The sequence below is a fragment of the Syzygium oleosum genome, unplaced genomic scaffold, assembly GCF_021117445.2.
Source record: "Syzygium oleosum isolate NSW1041296 unplaced genomic scaffold, Sole_v2.1 Sole_v2.05, whole genome shotgun sequence".
Taxonomy (NCBI): Eukaryota; Viridiplantae; Streptophyta; class Magnoliopsida; order Myrtales; family Myrtaceae; genus Syzygium; species Syzygium oleosum.
In genome coordinates this window covers 10,391,334-10,414,873 of record NW_026607489.1, presented here as the reverse complement: position 1 = coordinate 10,414,873, position 23,540 = coordinate 10,391,334, and the positions used below count along the sequence as shown (strand labels likewise).

The 23,540-nt window shown below is 40.6% G+C and overlaps 4 protein-coding genes across 4 annotated transcripts; 2 read left to right on the top strand and 2 right to left on the bottom strand.

The window, feature by feature from the left end:
• The first annotated feature begins 41 nt into the window (after window positions 1–41).
• Window positions 42–5,813, top strand: LOC115694614 (protein LPA3). The gene is made up of 12 exons (XM_030621702.2): window positions 42–507; window positions 1,347–1,377; window positions 1,694–1,786; window positions 1,870–1,932; window positions 3,190–3,301; window positions 3,580–3,665; window positions 4,004–4,062; window positions 4,189–4,291; window positions 4,378–4,438; window positions 4,893–4,975; window positions 5,062–5,142; window positions 5,648–5,813. Exons 1-12 carry the CDS (start codon window positions 140–142, stop codon window positions 5,705–5,707), a joined length of 1,200 nt encoding a protein of 399 aa, XP_030477562.1. The 5' UTR covers window positions 42–139; the 3' UTR covers window positions 5,708–5,813.
• Window positions 5,814–6,082: 269 nt separating this feature from the next.
• On the bottom strand, window positions 6,083–11,202 carry LOC115694613 (putative cyclic nucleotide-gated ion channel 7). Its single transcript, XM_030621701.2, has 8 exons — window positions 10,543–11,202; window positions 10,300–10,430; window positions 9,487–10,069; window positions 8,753–8,965; window positions 8,146–8,453; window positions 7,716–7,827; window positions 7,163–7,399; window positions 6,083–7,077 (listed from the first exon to the last, which is right to left on the bottom strand). Exons 2-8 carry the CDS (start codon window positions 10,356–10,358, stop codon window positions 6,349–6,351), a joined length of 2,241 nt encoding a protein of 746 aa, XP_030477561.1. The 5' UTR covers window positions 10,359–10,430; window positions 10,543–11,202; the 3' UTR covers window positions 6,083–6,348.
• Window positions 11,203–15,616: 4,414 nt separating this feature from the next.
• On the top strand, window positions 15,617–18,370 carry LOC115694612 (putative receptor-like protein kinase At1g80870). The gene has a single exon (XM_030621700.2). The coding sequence runs from the start codon at window positions 15,973–15,975 to the stop codon at window positions 18,145–18,147; it is 2,175 nt and encodes a 724-aa protein (XP_030477560.1). The 5' UTR covers window positions 15,617–15,972; the 3' UTR covers window positions 18,148–18,370.
• A 2,659-nt stretch (window positions 18,371–21,029) lies between these two features.
• Window positions 21,030–22,404, bottom strand: LOC115694617 (early nodulin-like protein 17). Its single transcript, XM_030621704.2, has 2 exons — window positions 22,000–22,404; window positions 21,030–21,635 (listed from the first exon to the last, which is right to left on the bottom strand). Exons 1-2 carry the CDS (start codon window positions 22,178–22,180, stop codon window positions 21,280–21,282), a joined length of 537 nt encoding a protein of 178 aa, XP_030477564.1. The 5' UTR covers window positions 22,181–22,404; the 3' UTR covers window positions 21,030–21,279.
• Window positions 22,405–23,540: the final 1,136 nt, after the last annotated feature.

The window sequence follows — 23,540 nt, the reverse complement described above, 5'->3', positions numbered from 1 at the left end:
GTTAAAAAGACATTTCATGTTCGTTAATCCTTATCGTTGTCTTATAATCTAAGCCACACGGGGCCAACCACACACCGCCTTTGGCCATGGCGTCCTCTCTCGTTCACTCCGCGCACTGAGCTTCCTGGACTGTGTGGCCATGCCCTCCCTCCTCCTCATGGCCCTCTCGTCCCTCCCTCCCGCTCCCCCGTCTCTCCACCACCCACCACCGCCCCCCGCCCTCTATCCCCGCCGCCCCCCTCCTCCGCTCTCCCGTGCCTCCGCCCGCTCTCGCTTCTCTCCGAAGCGAGTCCGATGCGCCAACAGCAAAGAACGAGCTCCTCCTGCCGCCGCTGCGGCGCCGTCATCGCCGCCGCCGCCGCCGCCGCCGCCGCCTTCGAGCTCCGACCCCAAGAGGGGTGTCGCCCTCTACAAGCCCAAGTCGTACGAGGTTCTGGTCGCCGATGCGGCGGAGTCCCTCGCTTTCGCTCTCGAAGATGGCAAGACCCGATTGGAGATTGATTTCCCGTAAGTTTCTTTTTCCCCCTTTTTTTCTGTTGGTCTTATCGTTGATCGCGAATTGTGATTATGCCATTGATTTTGAAGCAATGGGGTTGATGCAAGTTTGCTGATTTAGGATAGGATTGAGTTGCTGGCCATGTTTACATGCTACTGTTGTGCTTCTCTCAGCGGTTTCAAGCCTGTCATACAGTGTTATTTCTTTTGGTTGATTTGGAAAGAAGTGCCACTTTTGGGTTGATTACAATTGTATTCATGAAGAACTACAGTATAGATTCATTCTAAAATGTGTTGGACTGAATCACTGACAGTACGATATTTGCGTCAAAACATGTCTTTTAAATTCTATACGTGATTGACTTGGTCTAGTAGAAAAAGTTCGAGTAATAATTTCTTGCTGCATGGGTATCTTTGTGCGAGTTAATCATGCCAGTGATTTCACCTCGTCATCCTCTTGAACCACACAAAAAGAAAGAAATGAAGTTGGAAGCATGAACTTCTTGTGAAATGGTTGAAGTTATGACCGACTATTTTAAGAACAAACAAGGGTGAGCATCTCTTAGCAAGCTGGCAAAAGCTCATCCTTCATGTGATTATTGTTCCTCGACTTCATAGCGCTCTTTGATATATGCTTGCCTTAGTAGTCTGTTGTACCGTGGTGTTATTTTGATATACTTGGTCCACCGTTGACACGGCTTTCATCAGATTTGGAGAATCCCAAGGGAAAAGATAATATGGTCTTATACCATTTCTGAAGTTTTTGCACATCATACTCTAGAAACAAAACAGGTTTCACATTGGCCTCTGACTTAGTTCTGCTTTTTCTGTCTCATCTGATGCTTATGCAGACCTTTGCCAAGCGATATGTCTTCTTTTAAGGTACCTCGTTGCCCCTCTATACTCAAGAAGGCTTTAAATATCACCTTGTGGGCGACATTTTACTCTATCAGTCATACTTGACATTTCTCTCTTAGCTTTATATGGATTATTGGATTCTAATTTTCTGAAAATTAAGTGAGATTATCTATGAACTGAAGCCACTAAACTAAATGATGACTAACCGAAAGTTATGTGAATATCGATATGCAATCAGCGATTCTACTCTTTTGTTTAATTAAGTCACTGCAGTTGATGAATCATAGACTACTCATTACTTTCTATACGTAATTGTTTCCAACTTCCTAAATATGTGAAGGGCTCTTCAGATGACTACATTGAAGCAAACATTCAATTTGCATTGACCATTGTAAGGAAACTTAAAGAGAAGAGGGAAACCAGAGCTTGCATTGTAAGTATGAGCTCTCTTATGCAGCAACATTGCCACTTTTGAGTGGTTACAAAATGAACCTTATAGAGTTCATGTGACTTCAGGTTTTCCCGGACAAGCCAGAGAAACGTAGAGCCACTCAGCTTTTTAAGACAGCTCTCGATATGGTAACATATAAATGAGTAAATTTTCTTCTTGTTGCATTGTCCTAGTTTGCAGCGAATCCTGTGCTTATTTTTATTGTGCCATTGTTTTCATCTTCTTGAGAAGTGAACATGCTCTCTTTTTGGCTGGTAGAGAGCATGGATGCTTGGTCAGTGGTGTAGGACATGGATTGGATGAAAAATGAACAACAATATGAAGAGTGGACTAAAAAGTAAATAGAAATTGCTAAATCTTGTAAGGTTTAGAGATTTCAATCATCTAATTTAATTATAACTGGTTGTATTTTGAATCTCTAAGAAGATTATAAAGTTTGAAGCACAAGTTGAGGATCATTGTCCAATCTAAAGGAAGAATTTTCAATTGTAAGAAAGTTAAGCTCCAAGTGGTCACATACTTGATCTTGTCAGGTTTAGAGCTTCCAAATCATCTTATACTTACAAGTGTGTGTTTTTTTGGTTGAAAATGAGCTCCACAAACTTTGGAGAACGAGTTGAGAGCTATAGTTGATTATAAAGGAAGAACTCTCACTTCTATGAAAGTTTAGCTTCAATTAGGTCAAATGTTTGATCTTGTTAGATTTAGAGCTTCCAAATCATCTAATTTGCTTTCTGCTGTGTACAGTTTGAATTTGATAAAACTTAACAAAGCTTAGGTCATAGTTCATTCTAAAAAAGAATTCCTACCTAAGAAAGTTTCAGCTCCAATTGGATCAAATGCTTGACTTTGTGAGGCTTTAGCTTTAAATCATTAAATTTACTTACATATGTGTGTATTTTGGTTCTAAAAAAACTTTACAAAGTTTGGAACATAACTTGAGGACCATAGTTCACTCTTAAAGAAGAACTTCTCAATTCTAAGAAAGTTTAGCTCCAGTTGGATCAAACGCTTGCTCTTTTGAGGTATTTTGGTTCCAAAACAATTTCAAAGAGTTTTGAGTATAAGTTAAGGGCCATCTTTCATTTTAAGAAAGGACTTCTCAATTCTAAAAAAATTAGCTCCAAGAATGAAAAGAAAATAGAAGAAGAAGCTTCATTTAATGATTAGTAACTGAAAATTGAATTAATTAACATGAAGAAGCTAAAAGTTGTTATCAAATAGCTGAATGGTGGATATATGAACATGAATTAGACAATTGTTTACCATGGTGATCAGATGGATTTTTGACCTAGCTATGGTTGGTGGATACTTCTCGAGCCAGGAGCATTTGATGTTCAATTCAGCAAACTATTCTGCACACTCAGTTTAATCTACTCTGTCAGATTGATGGCATAACAGTTGCTTCCTTGGATGATGTACCTAGCGGCCCTGTCACTACATTCTTTAAGTCCGTGAGGAACACTCTGGATTTCGACTATGAGGATGAAAATGAAGGTAGAACTTACGGCATGTTATGATCGTTTGCTAGCAAAGGACAAACACTAACCCCTGATAATTCATTTCTGTCCTAGCAAAAATGCTCAGAGTCCTGTGTTCCCTTACTTTTTCTGTGTCCACTACGTATAAGGGGTAAATATTTGTTTAAGACGCTTCAAAAGATTTTCTTTCTCTTGTTTGACCTGGATTTTGACCTCAATGATGCTTTCCAAGAGTTTCGACAGTTTCTGAATCAATTATTGCAGCTAAAAATCTCCTCATGCCTTCAAATGCAGGTCGCTGGAAGTCAGATGCACCCCCAACACTATATATATTCCTGAACTGCAGCACTCGTGAACTTTCAGTTATAGAAAAATATGTGGTATGAGATCCTATTGAAGTTATATCATTCGTTGTACTGGCTAGCTTGGGCCAATATATTCCATGCTTTGATGCATTAATTACCTGTATTTATTATAATCAGAGGAATCTTTTTGTCTATTTGTCCTATTTGAAAATAATCTTGTTAAATTTCCTAAGAACCATAATTGGAGCCTTAACTGGAGTGTTTAGTATATTTTACTAGGAATCTCTATTGCTTGAATGTGTAGCATTACAGCGAAGATATTCATAGTCGGTATCATCTTTCCTGAGTAGTGTTTCGATGAAAGAGTTACTTCTGTATCATTCTGAGTTGCAACTCTTGATTTGATATTGCAGGGCCAATTTGCCAAGTCAACTCCATCACTCTTATTCAATTTGGAACTTGAAACCCTGCGGTAAATCGTACTTTTTAAGGTCTACCTGATTCGACCAAAAAAAAAAAAAACACAGGTCAACCTGATTGCACTTTGGTACTGGAAATGCCAAACATTCTCTAAGTATGGAAATATATACTTTTGCAGAGCTGACTTAGGCCTTCTGGGATTTCCAAGCAAAGATTTGCATTACCGATTTCTTTCTCAGTTCACCCCTGTGTTCTTTATTAGAACTAGAGACTACTCGAAGGTACTCCTTTTATGCTGGTGCATCATATTCTTTTTTAGTTGTTTTCTAATATTTGACTGAATATAAATTTTTGTTTATAACTCAAGACAGTTGCGGTAGCACCTTACATTATCAATTTCAGCGGAGCGCTCTTTCGCCAATATCCTGGTATGCAATAAGTAGGCTTTCTTTTGCATGGTTTATAGCAATCTTTTGAAGGATTTATGGGAAGCCAAAAAATTCTTCAGATTTAGGTTTGAACCATGAAGGAAGATTATGATGACTTTTAATGAGAATGTGGTTGGATCAAATGAAGGCTATGGTACTAATTTATCTTCCCTAAACTCTGGAAAAAACGATTTTTCTAATGTCAAAGAAGTCAAAGGGCTACCGCTTGGAACTAAACAGGAGGTTCTTGGAAGAAGTTTACCATCAATTTCTTTCGTCTTAGACACTCTTGAGTGTGCTGTGAACCAAAAGAACTCTATACCCTTGCTGGCTCTTGCATGTTTTCCCTAATTTTAGATGGAAAGATAAATGTCAATCAGGATGTACGAATTTTAGTAGCTGTTTCAGCCACTGCATTGGTGCATACATCTTACTTAGGTTCAAACTTTTCCAGGGCCATGGCAGGTGATGCTTAAGCAAGCAGATGGTTCATATGCGTGTGTGGCAGAGAGTGCCACACGCTTTACACTAGGCGAAGTATATGCTCTTCTCATGCAGCCTGAGTTTTATGGTGGTTGATGCATATTCTTTGCTTTTAGACTGATAACTTCGTTGTGCTTTAGACCAAGGAAGAACTACTGAGGGTCTTGGGACTGCAAGAAGAGCAAGGAAGCTCACTAGAATTTCTTCGTAGAGGCTACAAGGTTTTTATGAACTTTCCAAGCTTTGCTTGATTGATACAATATCAGTTTACCCTGCTCACTGAAAGGAGGCAAAGCACATCTTCGGTCCATGGAAAAGTGCATTTTATGTGCTTTAGATAAAGTTGGCAGGAACTGTTCATTTAATGTTTTATTTATGCAATTATCTCTTAGATTTGGGTTTCATTTCAATATGCTCATTTGGGTACCTACTTCTCCTATAGACCATGTCGTATTGCATGCCCTCTTTTCATGCATTGACATGTTTCAGCACGTCTTATTTCTGAAATGAATCTTGCTGTAATTGGACTAAAGTGATAGATCTAATATTTAAGTTTCCACCTTAGCCTTTTCTCCTCCATATGTTAGATACTGCATCTTTTAAATCAAACCATCAGTCAGGGAGTATGTCCATAGAATTAGCATTGCAGATTAATATGTGAACTGTTGGATGACAATTGAAAATTTTATTTAAAGTTCACCACAGCTTTGTCATCTGGCATTGCAGAATACTACTTGGTGGGAAGAAGACGTTGAGTTGGAAGTTTCGTCGGCATGGCGTAGTTGAGCTCCAGGAACAGAAAGTTTGACTAGTATTATAATGATGAAGGTAAATGGTAAATAGACTCGAACTGGATTGGGCATTGCATGTCATATGATCCTACTTTTTGCAACTCTTCAATTTTTTTTGGGGTATTTCCTAGCTTATTTTCTTTGATTCTTTTGACCCGTCAGTGCCCAATCGTTTTTTTATGGCTGAACAACTTTTGGATGACGGGTCCTTTCAAGTCGTTCTGAAACAAAAAGTTGTATGTACTGAAACACAAAATGCAAATTTAAATGTCTGATTACCATTTCAGATGAATGAGCCGAAAGGCCACCCTTTACTAGTCATTTGATGCAAGTGTTGGACTCACGAGAAATCAACAACTGAAGTGAAACCTAATTTTAATCTTTATCAGGAGATAGCCTGACATATTATTTCTGTTGTGTTGATACAATGATCAAATACTCCCCCAGGAATCATTTTCACACCCCATCTTGAGCTGCATCTCTATGTGAACATATATGCAGTAAGGTGTTTCACTATCGGACTCTTGCCCTAGCTCCAAATTTTACACTTGGATGTAGCGATCAATTTACATGGTTAAGCCACCCCTAATGAGCGAATTGACTTTGCTATTTCCATCTTCTAGGATACTCACAACATTACTCCGCATCAGAAACCGTAAAATCAGGTTCTGGAGGCTTCTGTAATTTCGCTACCCCCTTGGAACTTGACACACTTCTCAGTCTGTGGCCCCGAAGAGCATTAGCTGCAAAGCGAGATGCGAGTATTGTTGCAGCAAAAGTCGATGAATTACCTCCAAACAAACTCTGACCAACTAAAGCCCTCTCATCGTCGTTGTCATCTTCACTGTAGTCTTCCTCCTCCTCTTCCTCTTCGAGACGCCGAAGCTCAGCATTTTTCCTTCTCATATAACGCCGCCATGCAGATTGTATAAAGCAGGCAGCCCAAGTCCTCCATTGCTGTGAATAGAAGCGGAATGTGTGTTGAACCTGTCTACTGTGGAGTCTCCTAAACTGACTCGCAACAAACTTCAACTCTTCTGCTTCCAACGCAAATGCCTCCACCTCTGTCAAAGCCCTCACAGTCCGAGTCGAGGAAGGCAAATTGGAACCTGCTTTAGGGTCCAATGCCCAGGTCAGAAGTTCCTCTCCACAAAAGTCACCTTCTTTCAGTAATCCTCTGTTATAAAATCCACTCCTCCCACCATCGGTGGTTACGCTTTCCAGTCGTCCACGTATAATGAACATCATCTCATTGACCGGGTCCTCCTCCCTCACTATGTATGTACTTTCGGTGTACAAACTCGGCTTTAGCCGTTCGCAGATCGCATCAAGTAAGCGCTCATCCATATTGGCAAATAGAGGAACCTACATTCACCCCGTGTTTAGCAATTGCTCAAAAATATTTCTCTTAAAAAAAATGAGGAAGACGGATCATGAAGGGTTTGCTTACCCTTCTAACCAAATTCAGACAAAGATGCCTCTTGATGTCCCTCCTCAGGTCCTTTGGTAGACTCTGGACCAAGCTCTCTTCATCTACTCCACGTGTTTCTAACCACTTGTATTGATCGTAACGCCTAACTCGTTCTCGGAGCTCCTGTGGAAGCAACCGATGATGCATCCATTGCTCAGAGTCCCGCCTCTTTATCCTCATTTCCTCCAGACGGACAGTCAGAGACTGAAGGTAGGTCTGTTGTAATAATAGAAACTCCAACATCAGAACTACAGTGTATCACCGTCTACTCATTACCCTTAATTACCAGCACAAGAAGCTATTCTTCTCCCTTCTACAGATGGTAGAGCTAATGCTTCTGCTTTCTTACAATCATCACGTAGTGTTTAACCTTAGTTGTAGCTTCACTAACAGTGTTGTACAAGGCAGTAACAGTAGGTGCCAGATATAAAAAATAATTACAAGTCAATCAAAGTTCAAACAACCATGGTTGTTCATGCAATGCATTTGCAAATACTGACTGTAACGACTCATCATATAAAATCCTATATACCTGCATATTTCCAATCAGAAGTGCAAAGAGGATGAGGCCAGAAATTGCCAGCGCAATGGAGAAGAGGACTTCGCCGGTGTATGTGCTTGTTTTGAGCCCCTGCCCGAGTGTACTGTAAAGATAAGATCAGGATGTCAAATTCTAATCTGCAGCTTTAGTGCTTCAAAAGTGAAAACTCTTGCTTTGGTGAAGATATGCTGCAGAAAAATAAGTATGATGCAGTAAGGCAACAGTTGAGTGTATAAAATGGTTGTCTCCGTCCTGATCACAGACCAAACTGTAATTTGAAGGTGTCACGTCACAGTCTCACTGTTCATATCCTGAATAAAGCTGTAACTGTGCAGAAGCATCCTAAAACTATAGTGGAAAATTTTATCAACTGCAAAAGGCGAACTAGAAGATCATATCTAACATTTAACAGAAAGCAAACCTCAAGTTCTGCAGGCCCCACCATAGACAATAAAAGAATTTCGAGAAGAAGTTCCTCGATGCGACTATGTCAGAAGACATAGCTTGAGTGTAAATTCCAAAATTGAATGGCAAATTCTCATCCGCAACGTTGCATTTTCTTCCGAGAACATCTCCCATGATTGCTCTCCACTCTTCGTATCCTGGCAGATGCTTATTGCCACAGTACAAAAATTCTTTCATGCATTTGGGTCTTGTTTCAGCACAGGCTTTCTGCCAGCATGTGTCCTTACGTTCCACAGCAAGCAAGTACCATAAAGCCCCAAATATCTGCAAAAGTCCATCACAAATGTATGAGAACGCAGCATAGATTGGTTAAATTGCCTATGCTGTTTTCCAGTAAACAGACAAACTTTAAGAGATAAAATCATCAAGTCATTAGAAATAGATCTTTAATAGATGAAATTGTCATTTTTTTTTCTTTGATTTTGACAACTTTTTGCAGAAGTTTACTGCAAATCTATAAGTATGATATAGGAATGCATTAGAATTATTTTGAATGCAAGTTGATCATCTGCATCAGATTTGATGTGGAGGGTAAAAATTTCGCAGCAGGAAATCCATCTTACATGACTAGCTAGCAGGTACCAAAGTAGATAATATGCTGCACCAGCCCAAGCACTTTCAGCGAAAACACCTGCTGTCTTCTTGACTTCCGATGTGAGAGGTATAAAGCGGACGAACCTTGGAATATATTGAACGAAGACTAGATTTAACAGTGCATGCTTTGTATTCAGCACTTCTGAACCTTTTGCTCTCTGAAGAAATTTCCACACCACAATCTGAACAGATTGGAAGTGCTATTTTAGGAAAGGAAAGACTGCCTTCTAGTGAATCATAATAAACTTTTAGAAGCAAAGATATCAACATGGGCAGTGAAAGATATGGATTAACTCATATCTTCGCTGTACTGCAATATAAAGACATCATGAATGAAGTGGAAGCAAGAACAGAAGTTAAAAGAGGGAGACAAATGGTTAATTTTTTACATGCCCTTTTCCAACTTATGAATTTCAGCTGCAAAATCTTTCAGACGGAAGACACCAATTTTTTTTTTTTTGTTCGCAAAGCTTATCATGTCCATGCATTTTAACTAATAAGACAAACCAAGTAGGGAGATACAAAAATCATGAAAGAACACCAGCAAATTTAGGAAGAAAATTCTACCAAAAATACAAAAGAGATGTGAAGATTGAATGAAAATACAAAGGGAAACTAAAGGTGAGAGAAGTTAGTAACTTATGACAAAAGAAATCAGATAAAGTACAAAAACTAGTAACTGAGAATTCGAAGTTTCTCAAACCTGTGGTGCTGGTATAACAGATAGCAGATCCACAATGAAATAGCGCTTTAAATAGCGCATAGCTATCTGTGCAGGATCAATCACAAGTTCACCTCGTCCAAAAACTCGCGACGATGGTGCAATGTACGCGGTACGGAACTGGAAACCCATTCGGAAAAGGTAAAAGACATCAAGAACTGTCCTGACCGTCGTAATTAGGGCTGCTAAACCTTTATCTATGCCGAGGCAATTCGATGTATTGAACACAGGAAGATAGAAAAACAAGGGATCAACGGACACCGCAAGAATACATGATATGACAAAGAGTTTGTTCCAGAACTGAAGGGACTTGTCTTGGGGATCAAATATATTCTTCTCGGATACTTTGAGATCTTCCGGGAACACTGCGCGGCTGACCCCAAATCTAATTGATTTACCGAACGCCCTAAGTCCTTCCGAGCCCTTTTTCACTCCTACTCTGAATGATTTCGACGCATTGTTTCTCGCACGACCAGTACGGAGCAGTCCAGCAAAATTGAAGCCATATCCTTTCATCCCACCGGCATGAGATGGCATTGATACTGTAGAATCCAAGTCATCCAACCTACAGGAACCATATTGCTCTGAATCAAATGGTAACATGATAAAAATCAAAAAACATTACCCCAGTTCTCACTTCAATGCCTGAGATATAGCCAAAGCGAGTTTATCACTCTATCAAATGATATATAGCCCCATTTTTACGATAATTTGGGCTTGGATCTTGCTCAATGGAAATGCAAACTCGAGTACAAAAACAATTGAGCAAACTCAAAAAGTTCTCAAATTTCATACCTTACAAACTTCTCTCTTTGGCCTCCGATATACTGCGACTTGTAACCACAATCAAACATCGTATTGAGATTGTTCACATAATAGTAAATCTTAATTACAAACTCAGAGAGAAGCCGAGATCCAACTTCCACCTGAGGAAGAAAAGTGAAAAATGCTAAATACACTTGTAAAGGTGTAGAACCATTTGTAGATTCCACCTAATAACAAACATTATCAAATGTTCAAGACACTATTATGTCTGACCTTGTATGTCGAGGATTCGAATCAAAATGAGCGCCGTGTGTCTACGTTATTCACTGCTAACAAATGTGCCCTTCCGTTGGTTAATTTCCTTCCAAATGTATACGAGGAATATCAGATTGAATCCCCCAAGAGACACCTCAACCAAAATTTTTAACAGGTCTTTCGAAATCTCGGAACAAATTCTCGTATTTGCTCGATCCATTCTACATCCCCGGATCACCAGGCCTAGCAACAATTTTCAAGGAACAAGAACTCGATGCACTTCTCTCATCGCGACTCATCCCAACAGGCAGAACAATTTTAAATTTCACGTTTCTTCCAAACGGGCGAACGCACGTAAACAGCGAATCACGCGCGACACAGGCAAAAAATAAATAAATGCTGCGATCAATCCGACACATCCTTGCGAAATGCCGATCAAAACCCAGAAACGAGATTCGTATTGCGCGAAGTTCTCCGTATCCCATCAAATTGAACCTTTTCCCTGGAGCTTGAACAGACATGCAGGATTTTGTAACAGAGAAGGAAACAACCACGACAGGGATTGTTCAATGACAGATGATCGGTGAATTCCTAATGAAATAAAGAGAGCTTTAGGGGAAGATTAGAACACCGACCTTTGATTAGTATCCATATGTCGATGATCAAACACGAGGTAATCTAATCTAATCTGCATTGCTTGGACATCAAGACGTGTTCTTTTGTTCAACTCTGGTTCGACAGAGAGAGAGAGAATTTGGAAATGGAGGGAGTTTGCAGTTATGGCAGTTATGGGGACGCGGGAGGATCCTCTGAATCGAGCTCCCGTTCCATCACATGCAACTCGATTCTCTTGCTGCCACGTGGCAACTCCAAGTGGCATCTCTTTCTTTCTATTTTTTGTTTACTTGAACAGAAAATGGGTCTAATCTCAATTTACCTTAATCATTTCCACAGTTCTTGAAGCTTAAAATGTGTACCTCAACTTCCTAAGTTTTGGAGAGAAAGTTTGAAAGTACCTTTTGATACATACTCTCTTTCCAGAGCATAAATAAATGGACCGAAAAGAATCCGTTTGATATTTGTTTTTTGTCAACGGGGTGAAATTTCATTCGATGACAGAAAGAAAAGAGATTTGCTAAGTAAATAAAAGAGAGAAGTAATTTAAATATATACAAAAGTAGGAAAGTTTCTCGTGAGATTTCTCAATCTGGGTCTTTTTATCCATACTCTTTACATTACATGGGTCACTCACACGATTCGCAGAATATATTCGGATTCAATTTAGTAAACCAAGATCAACGAACAACCTCTGCATCCTTCGAGTATCAAATGTTACCAAGTGAAGATCACAAAGGAACACCATATGTATTAAAATGGGAAAAGTATCAAAAAACTCCTAAACCTGTTGCACTGATGTCAATTTAGTTCTAAACCATATTATAATGCCAATTTAATGATAAACCTTTTGATCTAAAGCCAATTAAGTGCTTCCGGCTCATTTTGATCGGATTCTGCTGACGTGGATGTCAATCGGCCTACGTGGTATGGCCAGTGCTAACGTAGATGACTTTTAATAAAAATTAAATATTTTTCAAATTTATTTATTTTTCTTTTCTTTTCTTTTTCCTTTTTTCCTTTTCTTTCTTTTTTTTTTCCATTCCCTTCCTCCTTCCTCTAGCCAGTCACCGGACCTCTGGCGACAGACCAAAGGCCAAGGCCAGGGAGGTAGACCTCGCCATGGCTAGGCGAGGCTCGAGCCCTCGCCATGGCCGCAGGTCGTAGCTATTGATGGCGAGGCTCGCGAGGCTGCCGTTTTGGCCATCCAGCGAGGGCAAGGCTCGCTAGCCCAATGCGAGGCGCCCTCTCGACCATCTAGCAAGGTCAACACCTCGCCAGCTCTAGCCCTTGGCCGATCACCCCAGTTGCCAAGGTCTAGCAACTAGCTAGAGGAAGGGAATGAAAATAAAAAGAAAAATAAATAATAAAAAAATTCGAACAAAATATTAAAATATCATTAAAAGTTATCCATGTCAGTGCCAGCCATGCCATGTAGGCCAATCAGGGTCCACGTCAGCAATATCCAACCAAAATTAACCGAAAAGACTGAATCGGCACCATGTTAAAATGTTTATGATTAAATTGGCACCGTTAAAAAGTTTATTAGTAAATTAGCACTGATACAATAGGTTTAAAACTTTTCTTACACTTTTCCTGTACTAAAACAGTGCACTAAATTTTGATGAGAGTGACCTAAATGACATGAATACACTAAATAATTTATATTGGAATTGGAAGTGAGTTTTGTCAATACAAACTCTTTAAAGAAGTTGTTCACAGCTCATCCCAAGAAGCTCACCACCAAACATCAAATAGAGATTTTCACATTGTTAATTGATCTTATCTCTTAGTCAAACCTTTTTGGGGACAGCTTTCTTTCAAGGGCTTGGGACTTCCCCACTCAGTAAATACAACTACGCAGTTCCCAAATCATCTATTTTTTTTTTTTAAATTCTCTTTTTGTAGCATAATTATAGCAATTTCGAAAGCATGATTACTAATTTGCTCTTATTTTCTTATTGGAAATGTTTCTCTCTCTTCTCTCTCTTTTGGACATCACATTCTCGGTCAAAAGATATGGCACGCCCATAAATTATTCCACATTTTAAGGCATACTGCGACTATGGTAAATTATTTAAATGCAGAAATGTCATGCTCTACTAGGGTTTCCATTAAAAATAACTTATCAAGACTCAGCCCCCTCCCTCGTTTCAATTAACATATTTTTCTTTCAATACGATTTTCGAGAATAATATTGACCTAATGGGAAGAGAATACTATTCCCAATATTCCGTTCCTCTCTCTTTGACAAACTTCGTTTCCCTTGAATTATTTTTTTTCTAATTGTAGTTTGCATTGACATTTTCAATTATCAAATTCCCATTTGTCCGGCCTTTAGAATCTCGACAGGACACAACCCACCAGACTTTGAAAAGAACTGGAGTGATTAATGTGATGATCAATTGATTTGGACCACTTGGGATATAATATATCCTTTGGCATGCTTTAATGCTTCCTTCTCAAAGTAGAAGTTTCCACCCGCATTAATTATAACAAAATTATTTATTATATATTATTGACACGGGTCAAGTTCCTTTACATATGGCTACGAGTGATAAATAGGTTAATAACTTACTTAGATTCAATTAAGATTAATGACTCTCTTTTTCTCTTCTTCACTCCATTTTGCGCTCGTTCACTTCGTGCTTTTACCTCAATTTGAGTATAATCTTTCCTAGATTTAGTTAAATATGAAAGAATTTTAACGATATAAGTCGGGTATGAGTCAATATAATTTTATTACATGAAAATTGATCAAAACGAGTTAAATGAATTAATTTAGATTTGACTATTTTCAATCTGATTCACCCGTTTTATGAGTTTTACACGGGGAAAAATGCATCAATATTCATTGGATAGATAGACATTGCACCGTGCTTCCATTGGCAAGTCAGTTAATGTTCTGAATGTGAATAGGGTTTGCGCATACGATTTGAAACTGCGAGAGTCGATAATGATTGCAATCGAAGTGAAAGTGAAAGTGAATGTAAACAACCCAGAAAGGTCAAAAAGGCTACTTCCTTTCATTAAGATTGTCGTCCAGTAGCTCAGCTTTTTTCTCTCTGCTTTTGTTCGTTTGTTAGGTGAGCAAGCATATCATGCTGCTCCAGCTGAAGCATTGTCTGAAGAAAAGTGGGGAGAAGAATGTCACAGTAAAAAGGGCAAAAAAAATGTTAAAAACAACAGTTCAGTAATATATACATGAAAGAACAAAATGTACATTCTGAAAATATAAGACCAAACAGGTGTTTGTCTTCAAGGAAACATGTATCATGCTAGTGAAAATCACAAAGAAGAGGACAATTCCATGTAAGCCCTTGACACAACACTGAAAAGGGCACGTAGGGTTGCAGAAATGATATGAGTAAAGCCTTGAAGATAATAACAAAACCAATTTGCAGAAAAGCGTACGTTGGGTTGCAAGAAATGCTCAGACATCCAACACACCATACAACAATGAAGACAAAATACTTAAAGAGAGAGAGAGAGAGAGAGAGAGAGAGAGAGAGAGGACAAATTTGACCATCTTGGTGGACGGGTTCCCACCTCTCCTCTCCCCACCACCCATGTTCATCCCTTCTGCTCACTACTTGAATCTTGATTTTTTTTTTCTCAAATCTGTCTAGATTTTATTCACTATAACGATAGTAATGGTGGTGATGATAAAAGAGAGAAAAAAGCAGGGCGTGTGCACCAGAGACGCTATTATCATAACAGCAACATTGCCCCATAAAGGCAATGACTTTGTCCTTGGTGGTATCTTCTTTTTATGAAATGAAATGAAATGGAAACAGCCTCATGCTTGAGAAAAGGAAAGAAGAAAACACCGAGCAAAGAACAATAATGGCAAAAAGGGTTTTCTAGTTTGACAGGTCATCTTTCCTAGGACATAATATTCCCCCACAGTAAAAACAGGCAACATTGGATTTGGCACTCAAGTCCAACATTCTTCTGTTAAACATCACATGACATTATCCATAAAGTGATAACTAAACAAAGAGAAAGATGCCTTATTCGTAGCTTGTGATTTAGCGGGCAAAAACAGGAGAGAGTACTGCAGCCGGAGATTAAACAAACTGGACCAAATTAGAGATTTGCAGATCCAGATAAAGAACAAACAACGACCAAACGAAGAAAGGGACAGAAAAGTGACTGAATGGGATTCTCCCTTGCATGCAGTAATTCTGACGGGCGTAAATTCCACCGTGTATGTATGAACTGTAACATCTGTTCACGTTGGAAACTTTTCTGTCGGAACTTGATTAACAGAATCAATTACTACACATAATAATATGAAATTCGTACACTTTTTGTGAGGTTCAATATATTAGGCAAAGATCTCAATCAAGTTCACATTCCAAATAACGTCCACATGGCATGTGACATATGTACTAATAGTGAGCATTTCCTGTACATAGAAAGGGAAAATGCGACACCCTTCATCGTATTCCATCTTCACTCCATTTCCTCTGCCTTCCATGGACATTTTTCTGCAAAAAACTCTCTTTAGTCAAAAGCACCTAGGGACCCTCCATTCCACCTTTTTTTTTTGGTTTCTTTCTCTAACCTTCACTTCCCAATCACTAATCCCATTATCAAAATACATGAAAAATCCCAAATACAACATAGTGGATCATCTCTCATATGATTATCCAACTGTAAAGCAACCTCCCTTGGATACTCCACAGAGGGCACAAATGTAAGGATGGAATCCTAAAATCTTCTTCCACTACCACCACCACCCTCAATCTTTTCCTTCACCACTTATTTGCAAGAACAGAAACATCATAAACCCTGAAAAACCCAAGTACCAGAAGAATCAAACTCATCATGCCTTCAAGATCCTTCCCTCCAAGCCTAGGCCTTACCAGACCCAGTTCCTTCGCTACAACCAAAGTCCTGTTCTTAGTCCTCACAATATCAGCCTCTGTTGTCATCATCTTGACCATCCTCTACTTGCTCTACCATTTTTATCACTCCATTGTGAACAGGCCAAGAACAATCCCATTTGACTCCAGTGCTCCTCTCAAGATTGAGAGGTTCTCTTACAAGGAGCTGAAATCGGCCACCTTGGACTTTGATGAGGCCAACATGATTGGGAAAGGCGGGTCTGGAACTGTTTTCAAGGGGGTATTGAAGGATGGTAAGTTAGTTGCTGTGAAGAGACTTGATGCCATGTCACTAGAGACAGAGAGAGAGTTCCAGAATGAGTTGCAGATTCTCGGTGGGCTTAGATCCCCATTCCTGATCACTCTGTTGGGGTACTGTGTCGAGAAAAATAAGAGGATACTTGTGTACGAGTATATGCCAAACCGGAGCCTGCAGGAGCTGCTTTTTGGAGAAGGTGACTCGAGTTCAAGCTTGAGTTGGGAGAGGAGGTTTTCCATTATACTGGATATTGCAAGAGCCCTGGAATTCTTGCATCTTGGTTGTGATCCACCAGTGATTCATGGAGATGTTAAGCCGAGTAATGTCCTGCTTGACTCGGAACTGCGGGCCAAGGTTTCAGATTTCGGCTTGTCGAGAATGAAAATCGAGGGCGAGTATGGGGTGGATTTGTTCAGCCAGGACTTGGGCAAGAGTCCGGATTTATGGAAGAGCCAAGAGCTGTCAGGAACTCTGACTGCAGAGACTCCGGCTATTGCTACTCCAGTCGAACAAGCGGACTGCGTGCCTGAGGTAGACTTTGCTCTTGCTTTGCAAGCTTCTTCTTCGTCAAAGAATAGTAGGACATGTTATACTGTGAAAGCTCTGAACTTGAACTCTGTTAGTTATAATGCTAGCATTGGGACTGAGAGTGATCTTAAAGGAGGAAATGGAAAGGGCAAGGAAGTCTCAGTTGTCGATGTTGCTTCTGATGAGTGGAACAAGAAGTTTGTTCCTTATGATGATGAGTTCAACAGCTTTCATCATCCTGGTAATGATGTGAATTTGATTGCTTCTGCGGTTGCTGGTGATCTGCCGGGTTCAAAACAGTGGGGTAAGGATTGGTGGTGGAGACAGGACGGAAGTGGTGAATTATGCAGTAAAGACTACGTCATGGAATGGATTGGCAGCCAAATTTGCCCGACTGATCCAGATTGGTATGATGACAGAAAGAGCATTCCCGAAAAGACTGACCTAAATAATTCATCGTTGCCATTAAATAAATTAGAGGATGCGAATGAAATATGTGCTCGTGAAGTTGGGAATCAACAACTTCCTGATAAGGAACCTGAGAAGAAAGATGCAAATGGAAAGCATCACTGTCAAAAGAGGCACAGAAAGATGCAAGACTGGTGGAAAGAGGAGCACACAGCTGATATTAGGAGGAAGCATAGTAAATTGAAATATCTCAAAATGAAGTGGAAGCAAGGCTTTAAATTGCCGCATTTCGGTCTCGGTAGGCGTTTTTACTTCTGTCGACGGAAAAAGTTTGGAGGGCAACAAAACCAGCTCGAAGCTGACACAAATGGGGAGTTTAGTTTTAGAAGGGGCCTGAGGAAGAACAATGCTCATTGTAATGGCAGCGATATTTGGAGCGGAGATCTTTTCAGCCGCGAGCTAAGCAGCACAACAAGCATGAGAGGAACTTTATGTTATATTGCCCCAGAGTATGGAGGATGTGGATACTTGATTGAGAAGGCTGACATATACAGCCTTGGGGTGTTGATCCTAGTCATCGTGTCTGGTAGAAGACCGTTGCATGTTCTTGCCTCGCCCATGAAGTTGGAGAAAGCGAATTTGGTAAGCTGGTGTCGACACTTAGCTCAGACCGGAGAAATTTTAGAGCTTGTGGATGAGAGGTTAAAAGGCGAGCACAACAAGGACCAAGCTAGCTTGTGCATTAACTTGGCATTAATTTGCTTACAGAAAATCCCCGAGTTGCGGCCGGACATAGGAGAAATAGTTAAGATATTGAAAGGGGAGATGGATCTTCCACCGCTGCCATTTGAGTTCTCTCCATCACCACCGGCAAAATTGATTGGCAGATCAAGGAGGAAACCAAAAACTAATGCAGAGTAAAGGTTTGACCCTGAAGTTAGATATTGTGAGTTAATCAAAACACTTCCAATGTACATAAGCATTGAGTTGAAACATGTATCGTGGACACATCAATAGGATTCTAGTTTCTTTTTCTATTTCAGTGGCTGCAAAGTGTGTGGCCTTTGGTATTGCCACCATCGTTCTCGATCTGCATTGTATGCTGGACGCACATAATTATAGTCTCAATCTCAAATTCTGGATAGCAAGATTGTTAAGAACTTCAATTGAACATGATGGTCGAAAGATGCAGTTAGTTCGGTTGAATATATTTCCAGTACAAAAGTTTCCATTTGTTGCTCTTGAAATGTTAAAGATGCTGTCCTTTTTTGGACCATACTTAAAGGCAGTGGTAACTGGTAAGAAGCCCTTCTAGGAGTAGAATCAATCTCTAGATCATCCGTCCTTTTTATAGATCTTCTCTTTAGTATGGTTAGGAAACGGAAGATCTCAGTTCTCTCTTTGTCAATGGAAATGGTGTAAGCTGGTTAACAGTTGAGCATGCACTCGGACACCATAGGAATGACAGACATGTAGCAGATGGAGGGTGCTTCCACTAAGTCCATACACTTACCAGTCATAAATTTTAATGTTGCTCAAAAGAGACTCTTAAAAGTACAATTAAGTTGTCTCTGGGACGGGCATCCTGGCACACGAGACTTCCAGCTAGGTGAGGATCGAGGAGGGTCCTCTATCATGCATAAACTTCTCATTTTTTTTGTTTTCCAAAGAAGATACAATGTCGGCTACTAACATTGAACATATGGACTTGTTAAGAATCACATGAACGGTAATCATGTGTGAAAGCTATCAATATTAAATATGTTATTAGGGCACACAGGAGCTGAACCCAATCATCCTCCAATCCTCATGACTTTGGATTACAGAGTATGAAGTTGTTGGTACCCAAACGAAAATAAAAGAACTCACCAAAATTTTCTACCCAAGTTCTTTTTTCCTGAAGGAAGAAAGGAATCAATCTTTGGGCTCAGAATGCAGGTAATACTCCACATGCAGGATGAATGGCAGAGACACGAGTGTCTAATCTAACTTGCGGGTGTCATATTTTGCGAGTGAGGCCTCTCAGCACTTAGCAGAGCTCTTAGGAACGGTAAGTTTTGCTTAAAACTGGAAAACAGTTGATAATTGTCCGTATGCTTGCCTTTAAGGATTGGCAATTTTGTCACCGCAACTTGAAACATGCTCATGTTTTCGAGAATAGCATGCTATTCTGAAGAGCATTTCTTTCTCCAGGGGTTAAATAATAGGAGAACAAACGCATCTCCTGCTCACTCTCTCTTTTCACTCTTGCAAACATGAACTTAGTACGTGGTTCACTGCTGCAATGCACTACCTATTTCAGTTCACTTAGTTTAAATTTGCTAGAACTTTTTCCTTGGAGGTTCTTTTCGAGAACAAAAAGAAACTCATTCATATCAAAGAATCTGTATCAGATCTCAAGTTACTGAAAAGATTAAGGAAAATAGAGGACAAAAGAACCTCTATCAGATCTCAAGTTCCAGAAAAAGATTGTCCTGGATATCATCCAATTGATTCTCTGTGACCCAATCAATCCCCAAGTGTACACGGAAAAAAGAGACTATGCTGTATCAGTATATGGCCAAGGAATGAAATCATAAACCTGAAGTAAAAATAAATGCAATGGGATGCGGCCAACTAAAATTGTCTCACCGAAGTCTACATTTTTTGCATACAATTATGATGACCGCAATGTCCATCTTGCCAAAGATGAATGACAGAATTTTCAAAAGCTACGCTATTGCGGTCCATATGAATACAGTCAGTTGTGGCAATGCATTAAGGAATGCACAGCTGATATCTAAGGATTTATACAGTGGAACTACTAAGTGGCTTCTCAGATCGGGATGGCATGTCGGCACAAGGATGGACCACAACAGAGTGGCCACTGCCACACCCAGCAGCGGAGCTTTCAAAACGTGAGAGGCCAACGAGTGGTTAGCAAACAAAATGCAGGCATTGCTGCTTCATTGAACTTATAGGGATGCAGGAGGTTATGTGACGCCATGTGCGGAGGCTGCTTGCTTACTTAATGAAAGATGGGAAGGTGGCACAAACTAAGCACAAGCAGAACAAAGGCAATATGAAAGCCTTCTCAATGCAGCATTTAGTAATCTGGGCACCAACTAAAGTTTAGGGATCAATTATGAATGTTCAATTGGGCCTTCTATGAGGTGATCCAATAGCTTATTGCTATTCATTCCAAGGTAGCTGCAATTCAATGTTGGTGCCGTTCTTCTGTTTCTTGTATAAAAGGGTAGGTCCAGAGGCAAAAAGAAGCAGAACATATTGAAATAGGCAAATGATGCTGTGCCTGTGCAGCTGTTACACCTTATCAATGGCAAGGGCGGGGCCTGTAGCGGGCCCAAAAGTCCTTTTGTTAAGTTTTCTTCACTAAATAATCGGGGTTGAGTGGCTTTGGTCCAACAAAGAGCACGATATCGAAAGACATAATATTGGATACACTCGATTCATGTGAGCGCAAGTCACGTGAGCCATTAGATTATACGGTTTCCAAGTGCTCTGATGGCATTATTGCCACACTGACTTTGAACTTTCAAAGGCATAGGAATAGGAGAAATGTGTGGCAACATTAAATGAGTTTTGCAAGCAATACTAGTATTGTTGCATATGCTGTATCACAAGCGTGCCTCGAAAGAAAGTATCCAGCTAAAATTTCATCAGTTTACGTGCATGAAATCCAAAAAGACAACAAATTCTTAAAATTTTGAGAATTGGTTAAGAAATAGGGAGATATAAAGTAGTGACTGAGGGTAGAGGTGGAGTTTTATGCAGTAGAACGAGGGATTGGTGCTTCAAATGAATTGCAAGAATAAGCCTTACTTGTTCTGCAATGGATCGACTAAATTTCATGGACAACAATAGCTAAAGCCTATTTCTAATTCATAGCCAGCTGAGTGGGCAAATTAGCAGGGCAAGCTCCAATTCCGGAAATGATAACCCTCGTTTAACCAAAACGAAAATAGAACCAAGCAGTCATAAACTTCCCAGCATACATGACAAGACCCAGACAGACAGAGACAGAGAGAGAGAGAGAGCAACAGCTATATCCACCTAGAAGAACCAACCAGATCCTATCCCTATCCAAACCGACCCCACCAGAGCAACAAGAACCCGAGAACCCAGGGACCCGTTTCCGAGAACCCAGCGATCGGCGGAGGCGGAGGACGAATTGCCGGCGGCGACGGAGGCGGACGGCGGAGGGGGCAGGGGGTGGACGAGGACAGAGACCTTCATGCCGTTGAAGCACTGCCCGTTCCCGCAGATGAAGTAGTACCGCTTGGCCTTGTCGAGCAGGATGAAATCCTTGCCGCTGCTCCAGTTGCCGGTGGCTCCTTCCGTCGTGCAGTTGTCGTAGCCTGTCCGGTTCACTTTGAACACGTTGTACTGGTTCTTCTGGTACCTAAACGCTGTTCAAATCGTTTTGAACAACACAAGAAAGGAGTGAGCTTTTTCGACGAAAGAGGAGGCAAAAGGTTAGGAGATTCACGGCATCAATCACTCCGAGTCCTGTACATGTTTCTCGGTTCAAAATTGGAGAACCAGTAGGAAGTTTCCATCTTTCTTGTTCTGAATAAGATCAAGACCAGTTTCTTTTGAAAAATAAGCCAAAGATGCGATGACAGCAGAGAAGCATTCTATAGTTAGGTACTATGCCTTCAAGAAGCTGAAAGAAGAGAAGTGGAAATGGGTTTTGGAATTCAGATCTAGCTCGTTCAAGTGAAGAGTACAAAGAAGTGTATGGAGAGAGAGAGAGAGAGAGAGAGAGAGTACAGATGAGGTCGCCGACGTAGAAGGTGTGGTTGTTGGCCCAGAGGGTGTAGTTGATCCCCGGGTTCCATCCGCGGTTGGCGCCGACAATGTGGTCGGTGGCGGCGGCCGGGGACACGACGGCGGCCGCGAGAACGAAGAGGAGGAGGAGGAGGAGGAGGATGGGGTGGGACGAGGTGGCCATGGACGGGGCACTCTTGTTGGTTGGTGGGTGGTGATGACGAGTCTTGAAGATGCCCTCCTTCTATTTCATACCACGTTGATTACACACCCCCTTGACTGAACTGTGCACAGAGCAGACCAGAGCATGTCGTTAATATATTGGGTCCAAGAAATTTTGAAGGCGGAGGAGGGACCAACCCCTTTTCTACTAGACTCAGATTATTGCTAGCATTATGTATTACATGGAATCCATGGTGTTCTTCTCCCCCCTCATTTCAAATTAAAGTATGAGATTTAAGAAACCAGAATCTGTATGCTACTTTTAGCCTTCGTTATATTGAATAGCAGAGAAAACCATTATAAAGCTAATTGACTGCACGCCGCTCTCCACGTTCAATTCACATTGTAGGACATGCATCCCTATAAAAAAAAACAAGAAAACAACAACAGCAACAGCAAGAACACCAACATAATTATTGTCGTGGGACCCTTCTTGTCAAGAAAACAGCGAGAAGAAAAGGAAACAAGAAACCAACATAGGGCCAGGCCAACTTACAGATCTTCAGTTAGATTTGCAATTGCACATCGCTTAACAAATTGTTTATCCAATGGGTGTTTCAGGATCGACGCTTGTAGAAAGTTCGTGACCTGATGTTCCACTTTCCAATTCCATGACATTTTGATACGGATCGTCCTCGTTTGAAATGGAAATGTATACTTTCAGCGCCTGCTGGAATTATCTCTTGAAACAAATTATTGCACTTCACCAAATGCTCGTACCGACGTTGGAATGCCGAGTGATACAAGTGCTACGCCAACGTATATTTCTTTCCGTGGACATCGGCCTAGTTGGCCTGGTGGTTGCCGCATCAAGGACAGCGTGCCATCTCTCTCTTGTGTGAGCATGTCTGTTCTGTTTCCCCTTTGGTATCATTAAATAATTGGACATTGGGCGGCGGCCGAAACAAACCCTCCATGGGGGCAATCTATACCTAATCTATTAGAAACGATTAAAGTATATAGTATCACAAGTAGGCAACTGTGAAGTAAAGAAACAGACAAAGAAACTGCAGACATTGCACGCAGTAGCTGCAGTAGCTCACACAAAGGTTGCAACGGTCACCTAACAGGCTCTTCAAAACTCATTCACTAGACCCACCAATTCCAGCTTCAAATTATTTGTACTAGTCGATTAGGTTTACTGCACCATTGCCTCTTGAAAGCACGACCAATTTATTTGACAGTCTTGCCAAAAGATACCCATAACATTTGATTGCCCTTTCAAATCCATGGTTGAACCAAACAAGCCCTACATCGACCTGGATCCGGATCAAGCGTTATCTTAATGGCTGAGACTGTATGAACTCAAAACTTTAAGACCA